The 19,752-nt window shown below is 40.9% G+C and overlaps 1 protein-coding gene across 2 annotated transcripts in view; it reads right to left on the reverse strand.

The window, feature by feature from the left end:
- Positions 1 to 10,073: 10,073 nt before the first annotated feature.
- The window catches only part of si:dkey-82f1.1 (DENN domain-containing protein 2A), a 35,582-nt gene continuing 25,903 nt past the window's right edge, over positions 10,074 to 19,752 (reverse strand). For both annotated transcript variants that reach the window (XM_046395452.1, XM_046395450.1), the window contains 13 exons: positions 19,176 to 19,226; positions 18,707 to 18,894; positions 18,241 to 18,350; positions 17,453 to 17,522; positions 17,040 to 17,117; positions 16,129 to 16,269; positions 15,545 to 15,693; positions 13,245 to 13,422; positions 13,090 to 13,131; positions 12,816 to 12,921; positions 12,145 to 12,438; positions 11,286 to 11,372; positions 10,074 to 11,025 (listed from right to left, as the gene is read on the reverse strand). In XM_046395452.1, coding sequence (XP_046251408.1) covers positions 10,994 to 11,025; positions 11,286 to 11,372; positions 12,145 to 12,438; positions 12,816 to 12,921; positions 13,090 to 13,131; positions 13,245 to 13,422; positions 15,545 to 15,693; positions 16,129 to 16,269; positions 17,040 to 17,117; positions 17,453 to 17,522; positions 18,241 to 18,350; positions 18,707 to 18,894; positions 19,176 to 19,226 — 1,526 coding nt within the window. In that variant the 3' untranslated portion in view covers positions 10,074 to 10,993. The remainder of the gene's footprint in view (positions 11,026 to 11,285; positions 11,373 to 12,144; positions 12,439 to 12,815; positions 12,922 to 13,089; positions 13,132 to 13,244; positions 13,423 to 15,544; positions 15,694 to 16,128; positions 16,270 to 17,039; positions 17,118 to 17,452; positions 17,523 to 18,240; positions 18,351 to 18,706; positions 18,895 to 19,175; positions 19,227 to 19,752) is intronic.

Here is a 19,752-nt window from a genome sequence, read left to right on the forward strand (position 1 = left end):
GCAGGGGTCAGAACTGTGAGGCTACAGTTGAGAAGTGGTCGTGGTGCTGTGGCGAGTGAGTCAGGGTTGTTGTAGGGAGTGAGCAAAGCTCTCCAGGCAGACCGGTCAACCTCCCCCGTCACTCTTCCTCTGAGCCCCCTGATGTTCCACAACACTTCCTGCAAAGCGTCCGTCCGGCCAGTCAGCCGCTATCCCCATCTCGTTCTTTCTCAAACACGCCGACACAAGTAGAAGCACACAGTAATAAAACCAAGTCATGCCACAAACTCCAACACACTAACATACGGTGAGAAACAGAGCAGACTGGACAAACTGGAGCTGCATTCACGTCACAGTCTCCATACATATACATGACAGTTATGAACTGATATGAGTAGTAAGTCCATGTATTAATTAGTAAGCGTAAATACTGATGGACTGAAGCTGTCACTAACTTATATTTCCTCTTGATAAATAATTAAAGTGTTGTGTCCAAGAAATGTTTTCCTAACAGATTTAAAAGTGTTTTATATATATATATATATATATATATATATATATATGTATATTTAAAATAAAGTTCTGAATAATGTTGGTTAAATGGAGTGTGAATGATTGATAAAAAAAATTCATGAAAATAGTTCTTAGTTTTAGAAACTAAAGAAAGAACTAAGTTTCTTCAATTAATCAAGGGACAGAAAAATAGTGAGCAAATGCTTTGATAATTGATTAGGGCTTATTATATTTATGTTGATTTCTGAGCAAAAATACCAGCCTGTAAATTCTGAATATTCAGCAGTTTTCTTGGATAGACCAAAAAAAAATATAGATCTTTGGGATTTGGGATCGTTGGTTAGACAAAACATTTAGGCTTCACCATAAAATAAGATGATATTCTCAGATATTCTACAGAGTGTACAGTTAATCCATTTGTTTAAAATAGCAATCAACAGATCAATCAATAAAATAATATTGAAAATAATATTCAGCTGCAGCCCTGGTAATTTTCTCCATTAACTGGTGCACAATATGAACTGAAGAATCTAACCTTTGATGGCTCAGATTTTCTTTTAGAGTCACACCGAGTTCAGACACACTGAAGTGAGTGCGACATTGTACATAATCAACTAGTTAACAGGTCTTCTCTTGTGAGGTTGTGAAGGTTTCAGTAACTGATCGCTTTTGCAGCTTAAGTTTAAAAAAAAAAAAAAAAGGAATTGTAGATTAGTTAATAGTAAACAAAAAAAATCACTGAAAAGATAAAAAAAAAATCTAATTAAAGAAGCAAAAGCAAACCGCTTAAAGTTATGACTTGACTCATAGGGCTGCTCAGCTTCAGCACTTAACTAATCTGTACGCAACTTTTCTGAATCAAATCATGCACATAAAAACTCAAATTAGATCAAAATCTTTCTGCTGCACAACCCAGTAATCTTCCCCTAATCTTGATCACGAGCCGACCGGCTACTCAACACTGAGGCAACGGCTTCATTAAAATCACGACTTTCGGAAATACATCGTAAAACATAACTCAAATATACTGAAACAATTTGTGACTGCAGCTCCAGCTTGGGGCCACTGTGGGTCACAGTGAGTTTTGTGGAGGCCATAAACCATTAGTGTGCTGGTTGGTGCCTCAAGTGTCCAAGAGGTTAATTAACCTAATGCCTTAAAACAACCACCTAGTCCCCCCCATCATATCTCTCTCTCTCTCTCTGTCTGTCTCACCCGTCCAGCCCAGTCCCTCACCCACCCCGAGTGAGGCCCCTCTTCCCTGGATCCGCTCAACGGGATAATCCCCCAGCTGGTGCTGTGGTCAGGGGGCCACGTAACCCTTCCAACTGCCTCCCACCCCTTAACACGCCTGCACACACATATCAACTGAGACAACACACTGATGGCATCAAATTATGAGGAAAAGAAAAGGAAAAAAAAACATCAACAAAGAAGGGACCACACAGTATAAATCATTCACGGGCCATAGATGGTTAAATGTGCACTCATAGAAACTATCCAAGCAGGTTCACATGCAGGGAGGAAACACAAAGTCAAGCCAAGCCTCCATACGCACACCGACACACACCCAAACAGAGGCAAAGAGCACAAGAAGCTGCAGGTAGCCAAGCCTCGGTTCACCTTTGCCCTGAATTGTCCAGTGCCAGCCGGGTCAGCGGATAGCTGAACTACAAGGGGCTCTGAGCGCTGAACTCATTACTCTGTGTTGGGCCTATTGTATATTTTATAACAGCATTGCTCTATGGATGGCAATATTGCCCGGCTTGTCCACCACTGTGGTCCAGACTAAAAACAGCTCAGTGGCTATAGAAAGGATTTCCAAGTTTTGTATTGGCATTCATGGCCCCCAAAGGATGACAAGAAATTTGATTGTGATTTGGTGACACTTTCCTTCAGTGCCACCTGCAGGTTGTGTGGAACGGCTCAACAACTAACGCAATGACTTTATATGTGAAATTCATCTTTTCCCTCTGATTATTTACACACACACGCGGTGATCTATGAATCTTTCAGACAGCAACGACATCAGGACAAGTTTCACTCCAACACTTCGGTTTATGACCAAGCAAATGTGAACAAGCTAAAACAATAAACCAAGTTGGCAATCGTGATGAACATTATGTCTAAACATTAGCATGTTAGCATAGTTACATTATAAATGTAAGCACTGTAAACTCAGTCAGAGCCTACAGCTCAGAGGTGCCGGCAGCACCGCAAACTTTGCGACTAGGTCCAAAGTTACCGCTGTCATTATCAGTAATCAATAGGAAAAAGTGCAAAAGGTACAGTAGTGCAGATCAATATAATAATTTAAAGGTGAACAAAAACTTAATGATCTTTAAGTTTGTGTTTGTCTGAGGTCCTCACAAGCTCCAGAAAACTACAGTGCCTGCTCCCAATCGAACACTGTACAAATGTCTGAGCTTGTATTTGGCTGTGTTTGGGTGAGTGTGAGTGTGTGTGTCTACTCAACTGGTCACAATCTCCACTAATCACGGCAGGAATGTAAAAGCAGGAAACAGTGTGAAAATAAGGCAGCAGTATAGGATCAGGCTACGCCATGGAAAGTTGCAGTGAGAGTTGGTGAAGATAAACTGCTTTGGTTTGTTGGGTTTTTGCTAAGAGCACACCGAGTCCCACTGGACTGCATGAGTGGGAGTCTCCAAGCTGTGGGTACAACACACATCCATATCCAAACCCCCTAAAAAGCAAGCTATAAAACAGCATGACTGTAGACATTGATTAATCTGCAAGCTATTCTGTCAATGAATAAACTGATCCTTAAAAATCGATATTTTTACATTAAGAACTTATTCATCGACAATGAAAACGCGTTGCTTGCAGTGATGAACTGATCGCCACTCTGTGCAGCTCACCTCAGCATGCTGTTTCTTATCATTAATCCATTCTGACGTTGTTGTTAGTTGGCATTTTCAAATTCCCAACTGTCCCGTAACGACGACGAAGCGTCGACCGATTCCATTCGATGTTACGTCTTGACACTCTGAGCTCTGCAGCACCAGGAACCTCATGAAACACAAACTCAAGGTAATCTGAAGCAGTGCAGGTAATGTTGCATTATTGATTAGTTAACTGAGAAAATAATAATCAACAATGAAGATAATCTGTGTGACTGCTGTCAGAGTGGCGCAGCGAGTGGCTAAAAAGCCAAACATTTCTCTCAAAGAGTCGGTAGTGACCAAAGCAGAGCTAAAAGTGGCCAGAAACACACAACTTAAAACAAATTCCTACAGGATGTGTAAATAGATGCTTACAAGTTCCCCGTGATCAACTTACATATTAAATATGTCGAGCTGAAATATTCTGTCACCACTAGGCACATCCCTCAGCCCCAACTTCATATCTAATGGCATCCAGAGAGGACAGAAGGGTCGCCGCAGATAATCTGACAGAAAGATTCATCGGATGAGCTGGAATCAATGAACAACACAGTCTCACACACACACACACACACACACACACACTGCACAGAGCTGTGGGTGCAGAGCACACTCGGTAGAAGGGGAGGGGGGGTGCAAATAGTCTTTGTTCTACAAGGCTCATATCTGAGGCATTATTCGCTTCTCTCGTGCGAGCGGAGGAGGAATGATCGCTATGTGGGATGAGTACAGTGGAAAAAAAACTCCTCCGCTGTGGAGTGGACCTGTCTCAGGGCAAATCCACACACACACACACACACACACACAGACAGACAGACAGACACACACACAAGGTTGAAGCACAAAGTGTCCTGCTTGCTCACACACCTTTTCATATGTTTTTTTTTTTTTTTTTACACCTCCCTTCTTACTTGTCCCACTCATTCACCCACACAAACACAAAGCCAAACATCCACCTCTAGGCCCAGTCACACGCACCCACACTTCAGCCCACACACACACACACACACTCACACGCACACACACACTGAGTTACTGCCGCTCAAACAACATAACCTTTGAGTTCACATTACAATACAGCTCATCTGTCTGAGACAATAGTGATCCCAAAGCCTTGAAAACAAAAAGGGTCAAGGCCTGGAAAAAAGCCCAAACTCCTCTGCCTGTCAAACACTTCAGAGGAGGCTTTGACGAGTGTGTGTGCCACCCCTCCCCCCTGCCCGTCACACTGTCACCCCGCTCCATTCCACCTGTTGCCCCTCTGGAAAACACTCCCCTCAGCTGCCCTGCGGGACACCTTTACACACACACGCACACACCCCCCCCACCTCAACACCTACACACACACACACACAACACCTGCTCCTTCGCACACAGACACATACCCAGTGATAGCAACATTGAACTAATTTTCACTCACGCTCCGACTTTTCAGCAGTGCAAAGAGGATCTAATGAAATGCACCCTACAACTCAAACAGTCACACACCGACACAACAGTCACACAACAACACACAGTGGGATTTTAAATATTTCTGCCAAATATTCACTGGTTTCAGGCAGAGAAGGTTTGCTGGTTGTTTGGATTTTGGTTATATGTGCAAAACTGTGCTGCATTTCCCGTGTCACTTGAATGCATCACAATGACATTTTTTTTCCTCCTTTCTCTCACATTTTATGGACCAAACTGTCCACCCATCAATTGATAAAATGAACAACCCAATAACTGAAAATAAAAACAATCTCCAGCAGCCTGTCTGTAGTCTACTTTGCGGTTTTTTTTTTGTTTTTGGTCTTAAACACATCTGAGCCGCCTTATCAGGGTAACCACATCACTCTGGAAATTACGACACACACAGCCTTCTAAAACCTCATTTTAAAGCAATCCCAACACAATAGGGCTGGATGAGAGCTGAAAACCTGTAGTAAAAATTCAAGCTTATTAACACCAGTATATATCAACATTTAAAGGTTTTCTTACAGCCATTGGGTTTGTAATTTTCTAATCCTGCTTTTGAAGTAACCTGCATGAAGGAGTTTATAGACTCAGACACTTCATATCATCACTCATTTCCAGTCTTGGAGGAAGTATTCTAAGACTGCCACTGTTTTCATCATCAATTAAACCGCTGATTATTTACAACATGTATCAATTAATCGTTTAGTCTATAACGTGACAAAAACATTGAGAAAAAAATTTCGTTCCCAAGCCTGAAGTGACATCTTCAAGCTGCTTCTTTTGTCCAAACAAAACAGTGATAAATGACAAAGAAAAACAGCTGAATTCTGGCATTTAAGGAGCTGGAACCTGTAAATGTTTGACTTTCTTTGTTTGAAAAGTGACAAGAGAGCTGGCAACACATTTTATTTTGATTGACAAATCAGTTAATCATCTAACTGTGGCAGCTTTAAAGTATCCAGACCTTTAAGTTAAGAGCAGCAGTAACAAAAAAAGGTGAAACTTCTGTGCCACACAGAAAGTCCTGTACTTATGTGAAAACACAGGCCTGTTATCAAAAGTCAAAGTACTCATTATGCAGCAGAACGACCCTGCTCAGTGTTTTACTGCTTTATATTATAATAATTGATTGTTGTTGTTGTTGATGCACACCAGTGTCAGCAGAATTTTGACAGTGTGGTTGTTCGGGGTGGAGCTCATTTAACTCCTCTGTGCGAGTGATAGATTCAGCGAGAACAACACATCATATTTTACAAACTGATTTGATGTTTCTTATGAAAGATCTCAAGCTGAAAAGTAACGTTTCTAAATACAGGAGGCACGTAAAAGTAGTGCAGTGGAAAGCACAATATTTTCCCTCTGAGATGTTGTGGAAACAAAACCTGGAACGTGTACTGCAGCACCGAACAAGAGTTTGGAGTTGATTCTGTGTGCAGATGAATGCACTTATTGTAAGTCACTGAGGACAAATGTGATATAATGTGGAGTACTGCAGTATTAGTTGTGGGCGCGCACAGAAGAGGCTTTTAGACGATTACATTCAGAACAATTTAAAAGCCTTACATACATACATGGTATTTCAATACCATCACAAACCAGGATAGATTCAACTCATGATGTCCAGATTGGAGAGTAACTAAGTACATATAAGTACTGTGCTTAAGGCTTAGAAGTACTTGTACATTTAGTGGAGTATTTCCATATCTTCCTACTGTGTTTATATTGGCACAAATCAAATCACGCAAAGTCAGAAAATATGAAACATTGAGCTAAACAAAATTTATACTTTTAATTGGTTCCCCTTCAGCTACCATATCAAATAACTAATAATCAAATAATATATTATATAGAGCGTTTTCAATGTAGCCTACAGTTCAGTTCATTGTTACTTGCACTTTTTTCAGTATCGTACCTTACTTCTTCTCCTGGCTGCTCCTTTATACTTCTAACGGCAGCATATTTCAGAGGGAACTGCATTTTTTAATGTACTTTATCCGAGTTGTAGTAAACATTTTGAAAACATAATAATCACACATGTAAAAAAGCAAGAATCAGCCTGATCAGCCACCTCGGCCAACGACGACATGAACATGCTGCTTGGATGCCAGTGTTTCAGTAACAAACAGTCTAAAATAACATCTGACAGAGACCTTTTACCTTTACTGATGCGTTTTGAATTCCTACTTTTAATTCCTGAATTTAACTTGCAGCCCTCTTCCGGCGCTGTATGCTGTAACAGTGCTTTTTTTGTTTGTTTGTTTTTTTACACCGTGGTATTATTATTTTCTTTAAAATTTTTAATCAGGTAAAAAAAAAAAAAGATCTGAATATTTCCTTTTTCCGCGAGTCATTAAACTACATGTGCCTTAATGATGTAAAACACAATTAAATCAGGGCCCGGACTGGAACAACAACAACAACAACAACAACAGGCACACCGCCGCTGTGTCGAGACACTTCAGTCTGCTCACACTTGTTGACAGAAGAGGGGAAAAAAAGATAACTGACTAAAAACGTGCGGGTTAATAAACAGACAGTTTGATTTCCCGGCTGTGAAACTTTAGCCCGACAGGCGCTAATGTTTGACTGCACGGCTGTGACGTTATTCCCCTCAGAAAACAGAAAAAGTTCCGGCTGAAGCACAGGAAGTCAAACCACACGCATACACACACACACTCACTCACACTCACACACACACTCTCCAGCAGTGGAATTAAAGGGGGGAAAAATGCAGGAATCTAAGCGAAGAAATGTGAGATATTTAAGGAATGTTATCTCCGACAGCGAGTGATTGAGGGAGGAAAAGCGCGGTGAAAATGCTGACTTCACATCCACAATATTCAACAAACTGAAAGTTTACACTCCGACTGAAGACGCAGTTAGGCTGCAAATCTGAACACGAGAGCGACACCTTTGAAACAATATATAGATAAGAATAATAATAATAAAACACTTGTAGGAGCTTACCTGGTGAGGCTCTAATAGCAGGCAGGCAGGCAGGCAGGTGGAGCAATATTAGACTTTTTTTTTAAATGAACATGTGAGGGTTTCTCTCTCTCTCCCTCTTTTTTTTTCTTTGTTTTCTGCTGCCTCGTCTCCTTCCCGAAGCCGTTTGTTTGAAGCGAGAGGAGGGCAGGAATTTCAGGAATTAGCCGTGGTATGACATGAAGCCTGGAAAAAGCCAGAGAAAAAGACCAAGGGAGGGAAGGAGGGGAGGCGAGGGCAGGGAGGGAGAGGAGGGGAGGGGAGAGGAGGGAGTGGAGGGGAGGGGAGGGGAGGGAGTGCTGGTCTGACCGGTCAAAACGTAATGACGAAGGGTTTGGGAGGAGGAGGAGGAGGAGGAGGAGGAGGAAGGCTTCAAAAAGGAAAGGAAAGCAAAGGGAAAGGGTGTGTGTGTGTGTGTGTGAGAGAGAGAGTGTGTGTGTGGAGGGGGGAGAAGTGGGGCGTCCAAAGGAAATCTCATCAAGATTAAAAAGAAAAAAAAAATAGTGGAACAGCCTGAGGAAACTGTCACTGCCTTCAGGAGGAGGGACACACATGGCAACATAATGACTTATAATGGGTGTACACAACAACTGCACACTGTGTGTTTCAGCGCGTTTTTTTCTTCTTATGGGCATGAAGTTCATTCAACTTGTTCTTGGTCTGAAAATGAACAACAACTTCAGCCCATCTGAGAACTTTAGCAGGTAGTAAATGTACAGGATTGTCACTGGAAATCAGTATTGGACTAATATAAGATTATTGTTTCCTTATGGACAATAAGTGGAGTTTATATTTCATGAATTTCTTTTTTGTTTATACCACTTTACCCCAGCATTGTATAACCTTTGTTAGTTTGTTAGTTTAAATCAGGCTTCACAATTTGCTTATGCTTCACACCACATGATGTTAAAATATGAGAGAATTAAATGATTTTCATACCCTCTAAAAGCACAACCCTGTTGCCCCTTTTCTGTTGTTTTTGTAATTAAGCAGAAGATTTTTATAAATACATAGATATTTAAATATTCAATGTTTTTTTGGAGGGATGCAATCATTATGTCTCTTTTCACTCCCAGTTTTCACTTATACTTTGCTTATATTGTCACATAAGCAGACAAAAGCAACAACTGTAGCTGGGACATGTTGTGCAACTCAGCAAAGGCCTGGAGGCCTTATTGTCTGAGATGTGATTCTGTACTTTGAACTCTACAAGGCGACGCATGCAGCAGAACATGAACAGAGTAGCAGAGTCCTCCAGTGGATGTTGCGGGTATGACACAGTACTGAGACCCAGCTTCTAACAGTGACACCACACACTGAGAGACTCCTCCACTGCCGGTGCGACCTGAACTTTTGCTGTGGTTATGAATCCTTGAATCCTTGAATCCTTGAACCGACTAATGAATCATCAAAGGGTAAGCTGCCATGTGCCAGCATGCTACATTTATCCAACGCAGAGTTGCTTTTTACACTCGACTTGTGTCTCTCAGTGATCTTTCCTCTGAGTTGCTCCTTTTAACTTCACGGTGCAGGTTTTACCAGAGTACTGACTCTCCAGAAGCTGGACTTTGGAGATACAGGGGTATTTGTACTAGAGTCAGTTAAAATCCCTTAAAGCACACGGGTGATCTGTGTGATAATGCGACTTCTAAAATCTGTTTGCATCACTGTTGATTTAGGTGGGTCATTTTAAAGGGCACGATTTTGCAGCTATGTAATTTCCCCTGCTTGAAGGAGATGCAAACAGGATGTGTTGATAGCGCCCCCTAGAGCTGAATGTTACTCAAGTCAGGGAACAAACTGTGGCACACTGAGGTTACAGAAAGACTATTAAACCTTTGGTAAAATTCACAAGCAATCTGGCAGTAAATAAAAAAAGCTCCATCTTTACCAGTTGGATGTACTTTAAAGTAATGATGAATATTGAAACCCCAGTTATTATAATTCAATAATATAATTACCTTTATTCTGAAATTAGCTATTCTACATAACCTTTTGGATTTTTAAGTTAATGTTTTATGCAAAAATGATTATTTATGCATGTAATGATAATACTAACAGAGAGGAAAAACTGACATCCAAATATAAATGTATTTGTGATAGAGTACTTCTACACTGTGGTATTGCTAAGAAAAAAACACAACAGCAAAGTTACTCACTGTAAATATCTGTTACACAAAGTTGACAAAAATACATAAACTTACAGTGTTGTAGGAAAAAATAATGAGTCACTAATTCAAAAATTCAAATTACTTTATTTGTAAAGTTTCATTGTACTCTCAATCATGTTCGAGGCAAACCTAGTTGCTTTGTGAAACACACTGATACTGATTGGCCTAAGATACACGTCTTCCTTCAACATCGAGTCTGTCCAAACCTTTTACATGAACCCAAATAAGAGATGGTGCCCATTTCTTTTCCAATAAAAGTTCATTTACTTATAACAGTGGTACATTTACCCAACAACCCCCAGTGGTCTACAAACAGTCTGGACTAGACTCTGTTAAATAAAGTCTATTATAAACTACAGGAGATTTATTTGCACTCATTTTGAAGGAAATCAGAAAAAAAAGAGAGATTAAGTTTGTCTACAAAAGAATATAAATTAAGTGAAAAGCCTCCTGTTGATGAAGAAGTTGTACTATTGTATTTATAAAAGCTTCTATAGAAAATACTTGGAATGTATAGGAAAATATCGTACAAAACGAGGCCTTCTTCTTCACAGGTTCATAGGTGAAGTCAGTGAAAAGGGGAGAACGCTGTTCCTAAAGACATTTACACTGTGCTGTGCGGTACAGTAAATACACTGCAGGGATTGACTGTAATCTGTTAAACATCCAAACCTGGGGAAAAGTCCAACAAGACACCGTTAGACATCACGTTATTGTGCTGGAGGAGATTTTTGGTCCAAGCTGAGGAAACCCTCTGCAACGCTAATGGAATGACTGGTTAGCTGGGAGCTAAACCCTAACTTTTCCCAGATTCCTATGAGTCCAGTTCACTTCAACGGTCTTTCTGTCCATTCTGACCGAAAGACACATCTCCATCTCCATGTTCTCCACGCCCGGAGGAGAGCATCTTCCTTGTTTATTCACTACACACCTCTTCTTGCTGCTTTTTTCCTACTTTCACAGGTGACATCCTGACTCCAGGCATCATTTCTTGGAAAGGAATTTCATCTTGTTTCCTGAAAAACAAATAGATATGAATCAAATTAAAAAGAAACATGTGAAATGAAGCACAGAGTAAGTTCAGGCAATGTTTGCAATCTGCTTTACAATGATTGGCTTATTTATTTGATTGGCCATATTCATGCAGGTGTACAGTGTGCACATAGTAACCTCTCACTCTCACTCTCACAGCCCCTTTATGATTTGTTTTGTATTGTAAATTTAATAAAGATTGATGTTCATGGGTCAACTGATTGAGCGATTGATTGAGGCTCACCTAGACCCTTGAGGAACTTGTTGACTCCTCTTTGCTCGCTCCCGGGCAGCGAGTCCAGATATTCCTGTGCTCTCACCTCAAATAGACCTGGAAATAAAAGAGCAAATCAGATACTTCTTAAATTTTAAAGTGAAATGATTTTAAAGAAACCACATGCCACCTCTCATTTAAATTAGGTTAAAGTAACTGTAAGGGATATATTCAGTTTAAAGTTGCAGTATCCTTAAGTTGTTTAAAGTTCATTTCTGACCTTATAAACAGCTGTTAACAAAAATAGTCTCCTTTTAAGGTCCTCTTACGTCTTTGTGACCATATCACACAGTCTTCAACACATAATTAAAGCTACCCTCTGGAGGTTTCAGTATCTAGTGCTGCTATTTTGTTTCTTGGACACACGACATGCACGATGCTGGATCTGAAATACTTAAAAACATCTGCTTTGCAAATGTTTTGAGAGAGGAAATACGCTCGTCACATTTGTCAGGAGTGACATTCAATGTAAATATGACATTTTTTTGCTTACAAAAAGCTCCACGGGGAACTTTTAATTTAATTTTAATTATATTTTTTTCTGAGCACTTTTAGAACTCAACCAGACAAAAATTCTATTTATAAAGAAAGTCCTACAGTTACATGAAAACTAAGCACAATATATCTGCAGATCAAGAACATGTGATATGGTTGAAAGATCCAGAATAAGGGAAGTGTGACACTGAATGACAGTAAAATTCATTGCAACATATGTTTATGAGGTTCATATTTCTTCCAGGCTTAAGGGAAAATCTTTATGTGACTGTTGTCTAGACAGAAAAAGCATAAATACAGTGTAGGGATACTGCAGCTAATCAAATCTCAGTACCTCTGAGGCCCTGCCTGCGCTGATCCCTCTCCTGGATGAAGCAAGTGAACATCTGGGTCTCCATGAACACCTCCAAGAACCTTCTCAAGCTCTTGGAAGTGACCGCTTTGCGAAAGGCCTCGCGCTGAAAGGACGAGGGCGGGGAGGAGGAAGAAGAGGGGCTGGGCAAGGTGGGGGAGGAGACTGACTCATCCTCACGCTCTGCTCCACCCATGAAGAGGGAGTAGTGGCCCACCATCTCCACAAAGAAACGCACAAAGGCCTCCGACACCACCGCGCTGAGGGAGCTGGAGTCTGGGTGGAGGTAGAGGTGAAAAAAATAGGAAAAAGTGATAAAACAGAAAAGACTAAATCAGATGATAGTTATTGGCCTAACACAATAATAAACACATCCAGTATTTCCAAAACCTCTCCAAATCCCTACTCACTGGAAATTCCAGATACTCAACCCTCAGGTTGACTGAAAGTTGAAATTATACAAAAAACTAGAGGTTGGAATTAAAACACTTAACACTTGAACAGAGCACCTTGAGGCCACCTAAATCAGGTCTTTAGGACAATTACAAAAGTAATGTGATTTTAATATAGTGTTAATATAGCATATTGTATATATATATTGTATAAAAACAGTACATCTTAACAGAACTGTAAAATACTGTAGTCAGAGTCACCATTGGGTAGATCTCCCTTCTCGCAGGCCAGCTCCCTCCTCTTGTCCAGCACATGCTCAAGAGCCGCCTGCAGCTTGTGGGGAAGGATGGAGTCCTCATCATCCAGCTGTGAAGGGAAAGACACAGATGTAAACACAGTCAACACACCGCACTGAATTCATGCACTCATGTATTCACATAACATCTGGCAGAGTCAATACACGTGTACTGGAGTTAAATGACTACACATGGAGACAGGCGAGTTTTTCCATTATTATCTTTCTGCTGTTTCTACCTGTCGTAGGAAGCGGCTGTTGCCGAGGTCGACCACCAGGACCTGAGGGAAGAGCAGAGGGAGAGTGATGTCATTTCCTGGAGCTATTGTTCAGTGTCAACAAAAGGCCCAGAGTCAAGGGCACCACAGTGAGTACATCACAAACTACATCTTACTTCCTCTATGGGCAACTCTTTGAGTCGGGGCAGGGAGCTGGAGAGGAGGCCGACTATAAAGGGGGTAGGCGTGCACACAATATCCAACATGGAGGGTGGCAGCACAGGGATGTACGTGTGCTGCCAGGTGAAGGGGTAGAGTAGCGCCACTACTGCATGACAACACTGCGACAATGTGCTGTGGAAAGAGAGAAAGAAAAACTGTCAATGGCACCCATTCACTGACCATCTGTGACATCGGTGAGGTGCCTGTGCAAAGCCCGAAAGCCTTAGACCGTGAGGTGGGGCCGTTCTGTTCCTAAATCAAGGCTTAAATCTAAAGGTGACCATGCTTTTACCATCAGGAGCCCTTCAGCCATCTTTGGAATGACCTGCCTGAGGAGAGATGACTCACAAAATAAGTGACTTCTTTTAAATCTGCTTTTATGCGACGTTGTCCTTTTATTTCTTTCATGTTTTGTATTTCCATTCTTTATTCTGATATTTTGTGTTTTGCATTTTACAAGTTTAGCCCCCTTGTTTTAAGCTTATCTTAACCCTTCATCAGTCTGGTCTTGTTTCTGCTTGGCCTGACTGTTTGGTTTTCTGTATCTGTTTCCTGCTTCTGCTTTGTCTGCCAAAGCACTTTGTAAACCCTGTTTTAAAAGTTGCTCTATAAATAAAGTTATTATTATTACTATGATAAAAGACAACACCCACCTCAGCCACAGCCAGTTCACCCTGCTGCTATCTGGCAAAAGAAGAGGTATACGCTGCCAAACCATCAGACTGCGGAGCAGCTTCTTTCCTCAGGCTGTGATGCTCCAGAACTCATCCTCCACACTCCACGTTTCAAGTTTATTTTAATGATAAGATTATTTATTCATTAGATTATATAATTTTTGATATGTAGCATAGGAAACTAGTTTTGCTAAACAATCTTTTGCTTCATCCATCTAATGAGGAAGATTGTACAGACAAGCTACAAAACAGCTAAGTGGGCCTTGAGTTTGTTGTTGATAAAAACTGTTTCCAAGGTCAATAATTCACCTTTATTCTCAACAATTTTTTTTATTATTTATTTAACTTTGTAGAATTATGTGATTTCATCCCACTGTAATATTATATAATACAATAATAACCTCTACCTGCGCCTATTACATCATATACTCAACTTGCACTCATAGTTTACTGTGCCTCTGTGGATCTCTTTGAGTCAGCAGTCATGGACAAAGAATGTAAAATTCTACTTAATATCTCAATGTTGCTCACAGATACACCTCAAAAATCTCACAAAAAGCAGTACATAGTCCTAAAGGCTGGCTCTTATGCCATTCAGCTGTCAGGTCTAATCTCCACCACAAGATGGTGCTAATCGACTCTTGAAGAAAATAACCTCTCCTGCTTTGCATTTCTTAATGTGGAACATATTGTAAAAACGTAATCCCTGCTGCTGCAACAAACCCGCTGTAACCCTGAGAGGAATGTTAAAAAGCATCTCTTAGGGAGAGTGATGTAACACTTATAAAAAACTATACAGCGGCAGCAAATCCACTCACCCCGCGGTGTTAAGTGAATCTCTGCCGGGTGTGCATCTGGTCGTAGTTAATTCATTAAAAAAATTGACTGGCAAGGCCAAGTTTCCACTCCACAGTAGAGAAAGTGCAACAACTCATGATCTGCTCATGAGCTCTGGTGAGAAATGCTTCCTTTGCTACTTCTTAAACAACACGCTGCATGAGCAAAAAGGGAAGCTGCACAATTTAGACAACTCAGAGAATTACATGTTGTATGGCAGTTACGTTACCTTATCCACCAGGTAAGTGTTTCTTTGTTTTGTTTTGTTAACATCAGGGACACAAAGCCCACATGTGGAACCAGGTGTACCACAACAGTTAAAGAGTGGACTGTGTGGGCGTGATGACGTCACTGTGCACACGTGTTAGCTCTGGAGTCATGCTTGCTAGCCTAACTTCTTCTATCTGGCATCCATGACAGTTTTCCAGAGATGTGATTGTTCCCCAGGCGACTGTATAACACAACAGCATTCCTTCCTCTCACTCTCGGTCAGGATCTTCTTTTCCTCAAACTATTTGTCTTGCTGACATATTCTTATAACTCATAACTCTTTACTCCTGGCCTTTTCGGCGTAGTAACCCTTCCTTCAATAATGTGATCGCAACAGATTAATCAAACAGATTAATTAAAATACACCAATGACTCTATTTGCCCCAGGACTGATGTCTGTTGGAAGGACTGAACATTTCACATTTAGGTCCTGAAAGCAGACTAATCGCCGTGATCCCGAACAATATGCCAACCTGAGTTTATCTGCAGTGAAGATGACCCTGCGCTCCAGCAGCAGAGAGGCAAACACTCGGAGAAGAAGACGTAGACTCAAGGAGGAGAAAAGACATTCAAAGTCCACATGTTCCAGACGGGAATCTGATGGCCTGCACAGCTCTATCACCTGTTGGAAAGAGAAAAAAGAATTATTTGATTGTAATATACATACTGCGCAAATAGATACACTATATAGACAAAAGTATCCAGACAGGCCTCTTTTGGCCTTTTGGTCCAACATCAGTGCCTGACCTCACAAATGCTCTACTGCATGAACAGGCAAAAATTCCCACATAAACACTAAAACATGTTGTGGAAAGCCTTCACAGAAGAGTGGAAGCTGTTGTAGCTGCAAAGCTGTCTGTGTGTTTAGAATGTGATGCCATTAAAGTCCCTGTTGGTGTAATGGCCAGGTGCCCCAATACTTTTGTCTATAAAGTGTATAAAATCACTAATAGGATTGTTTACATATTTTTTAAAGGTATGAGGATTATTCCTAAAATGGGGTGAAAAACTGCTGATTCAAAAGCTGTTTTCCACAGTGTCACCACCATCATCTCACCTCTGTCCCAGAGCCTGGTAAAAAGTTTTTGACAGTGATGGTCCTTCCAGGAGCAGGGAAAGGAGCTTCCATTATGCCTCTCATAAAAGGCTGCACCAAAGCAGGGGAGATGGCCCTCCTCTTTTCCACTTCATCCAGGATCTACAAAAAAACAGCAAGAACGAGGCTCTGAAATTTGAAAACCAGTCATCGCACATGATAGTCTACTATAGAGATGTACATGTTAGGTACACAATAATATAACTGTTTTTTTTATATCATTATACCATGAATGTGACAACACTGAAATGGTTGTGTGTTAAAATTATTTTATACCTCAATATCACAATAGAAAATTGCACATACTATAATTTTTTCCATATTGTTCACCCCCACTGTGTGTGATTCCAAATGACTAACAGCCTGAAACCATCATGTGTACCCTTCTACACGCATATCGACACATCTGTATGATATTACACTGTGAAGAGCACATGTAAAATATTCATAAATAACAGCAGATACATTGTGTCTACCCTTCTGTGTCCATATGTATCCTTACAAACCCAGTTTTAGCAATAATATACATGTACATTGCACAGATATTTGAGTGCACGGGTCAACATGCATGTAAATATAAGGCTCGATATAGGGAACCTTTTCCACTGCAGTAAACCACATCAGCTGCAGCTCACATGTGTCTCTGTACTGGAGCCAAGACTGCAAGGCTCTGTGGCAAGCAGACCGGACGGAGGGTGGGTGGGGCTCTGCGGGTACCGAGGTCAGTACTGCTCTGTACTTTTAGTGGGGGTCGGGAGCTGTATGTATGTGTTTGTATAGCACAAGCAATTTGGCGCAAAGTAATTTAATTTGATGCAACACGTGCATTTTCGTGAACTTGGTGCGCTTTGCGTGTGCTTCACTATATCTACCTTGGAGAAGAGGTCGAAGCAGCCCAGGCGGCTGACGATGCAGTAGACCTCAGGGAGCCTTCGGGTTTTACCACTGGGCTGTGAACAGCCAGCAAGAAAAAGACAGCTTCAAAACACTGTAGTGTCACGAGACTGCTCACCCAAGTACAACCATAGGATTAGACCACTGAAGCAGAGCAAAGACTTTGTTTCGCAGAGACTTTGAAAGTACACTCTGTAGAAAAAAATCAATCATTCTGCGAACCAAATTCAAGAAATATGTAGAAAATAATTCACGAGAACTTGCATGTTCAAGAAAAATGTGAAATAGTCAGAGGAAATTTGATGAGCATGTTCATAAATCTGGGTTGTTTATATTAAAATCCAATTCTGAGAAGCCAGTGACAAGAAGCAGCAGTTTTTTAAAAGCATACCAGTAATCGCCGACAGTAACCAAACCGCCTGCTTCCATCCTCACCGGTCAGGACAAATGAGAACGTCTCACTGGGGGCAAAAAAAACAGAGAGAAGAAAAGATATTTTAATATTATTTTAAGCTTTCAAAAGCACACAAAAGATTGTTGTGGAAACAGAAGACTCTGGACTGGACTGTGTGTTTTGGTAAGCAAGGGTATGACTTTGTACTTAAGAAGAAAGGCCCTCAGGACAGGCTTACTCTGCAAATATCCACACAAAACCTCCTAAGCTCTGCCTGACAGGTATTCATCGACTTGTGAGGACCTTGTTGACAGCTGAGAGTGTCAGCCTAGTTCAATGAAGGTGTGTGTTTGGTGGCCCCTCACCCATCGAAAGTTTGCCTCCAGGTAATTATTAGCCATCACCATCGGGACACACATCATCACTCCTCAGAACAACGCAGACATTGAGAGGCTAAGCCGGGAGGTATTGAGTAACACAGACAATTTTAAACAGCAAAGAAAGGGAGGAGATTTTGCAATAATGAACCAGATGTAAGGTGCTAAATCCACCGTCTCTCCCTGTAATCATTTCTCACTGCCAGGGCCTTATCTTTAAAGAAAGAACCGTCATCTTTACAAGCCACAAGGTCATTTCCATTTTGGGCTTTCAGCTTCTTCTCTAACAAGTGCTTATTAGCGAGGAAAACAGCTGAGCTATTACCACTCTGCTGGGAAATTCCTGTGTCCCTGTTTTGTTTCTCTTTATGTCTTAAGAGCCATGGCAGCAGTCAGACTCAGACTGACCTGGGGAAATTGTCGACAGGCGCCCAGTCTTTGGCGTCAGGGAAACAGAACTGAGGGATGACCTTCAGCTGGTCCTCAGCCTCCCGCATGAACTTAAAGCTCCTCTCAAGCTGGAAGCAAAAGGAGAGAAAGTATAAAAATTAATGTTTAAAAAAACTGCTTTGAGACTATTTTGGAACTGAAAAAACTGCTCACTGGAAGGAAGGAATAATAACAATGAACCTAAAAGCAAAGAACTTAAAGTGCACATCTTTTTTGCCATAAACAAAAGAGAATTTTCATATCTTTCTGACACTCATTGTTCATCATCATACAACAGTAATGTTACCACAGGCATGTTAAGCTAGTGGTGGAGTCAAAGGCCTCAATCATCACTGTGTAGTCACTTAAACTGATGTTTCTACAGTAAAGCACAATTTTTTGGAATAATAAATGCGTCAGGGAAAACATTTCTATCCCCTTTCACCTTGAGAGGAAACTGCTGTGTGACTTCGGGGAGGTATGGGACTCCAGCCTTGGTCTTGTGGAGTGCAACAACTATGAAATACTCAAAGAGTTTCCTCTCCTGCAACTCCATCAGATCCCTCTCCAAGGTCCGGTATCGACCTGTCTGCCTCAGCATGGACTGGACCGACACCAGCCGCTGGCTGTGAGCTGAGACACAGAGAAACACATTTCATGCAAATGCATCCATGACACAGAGGGTCACTGTGGGGCCATCGCGTAAGGCAATCAGCACTTTCATCTGTGTGTGTTTGTCATGCTAGCTAAACAACGGAACAATGAAAACAATGAAAACTATGATCTGAATCAGTTTTTCAATCAATTCAATTGTGCTAATTTGGAACTAATAAAATTACACAGATAGTAAAGTATTTTATAATTCTAGTCATGGCCTCTCTAGCTACTGTATGTTTAAATATCAACTTTCTCACCTTTTAGTTTCTCCTCTGTGTCGCTTTCCGACTCACTGTTCTCATCTGTCACTAAATTAAAGAGACAAAAGAGTGAAGAAGAGGGTGAGGAGACTGCAAATAACAATCACAGGAAACTCAGAGCACATGGAATTTGCTCCAATTGCTTTCATTCCAGCCACTACCACACAACACCACCCAGTCCCCTGAAACACGGGTCAGTCTCAGCTCACCCCAGGATGTAACCTTGACCATAAAACTAAGTGAAAACATATGATGATTATTATTATACCTGTAGAGTGTGAGAGTCATAGTGTCTGTAGTGCATGCTGATAGTACTGGTGATAAATTTTGAATTCAGCAATGATTATATATAATGGAAGTATATAAAAACTATCATATAATGGTAGTATTGTAGTATTGTAGTAAGTATACAGAATTGTGAAAATGTTACAGAAAATGGCCCTGAAATGTTTGGAAAGATTTCAAAAGACTTACTGGATCCAAAGCAGAATCTGCACCAGAAACTAATCACTTGTTCTTTGACTTGTAACCTAAATTTCAAACACTTTTTTTTAAATCAGTAAGCAAGTGTTTG

Source organism: Scatophagus argus, chromosome 7 (genome assembly GCF_020382885.2).
Source record: "Scatophagus argus isolate fScaArg1 chromosome 7, fScaArg1.pri, whole genome shotgun sequence".
Lineage (NCBI taxonomy): Eukaryota > Metazoa > Chordata > Actinopteri > Scatophagidae > Scatophagus > Scatophagus argus.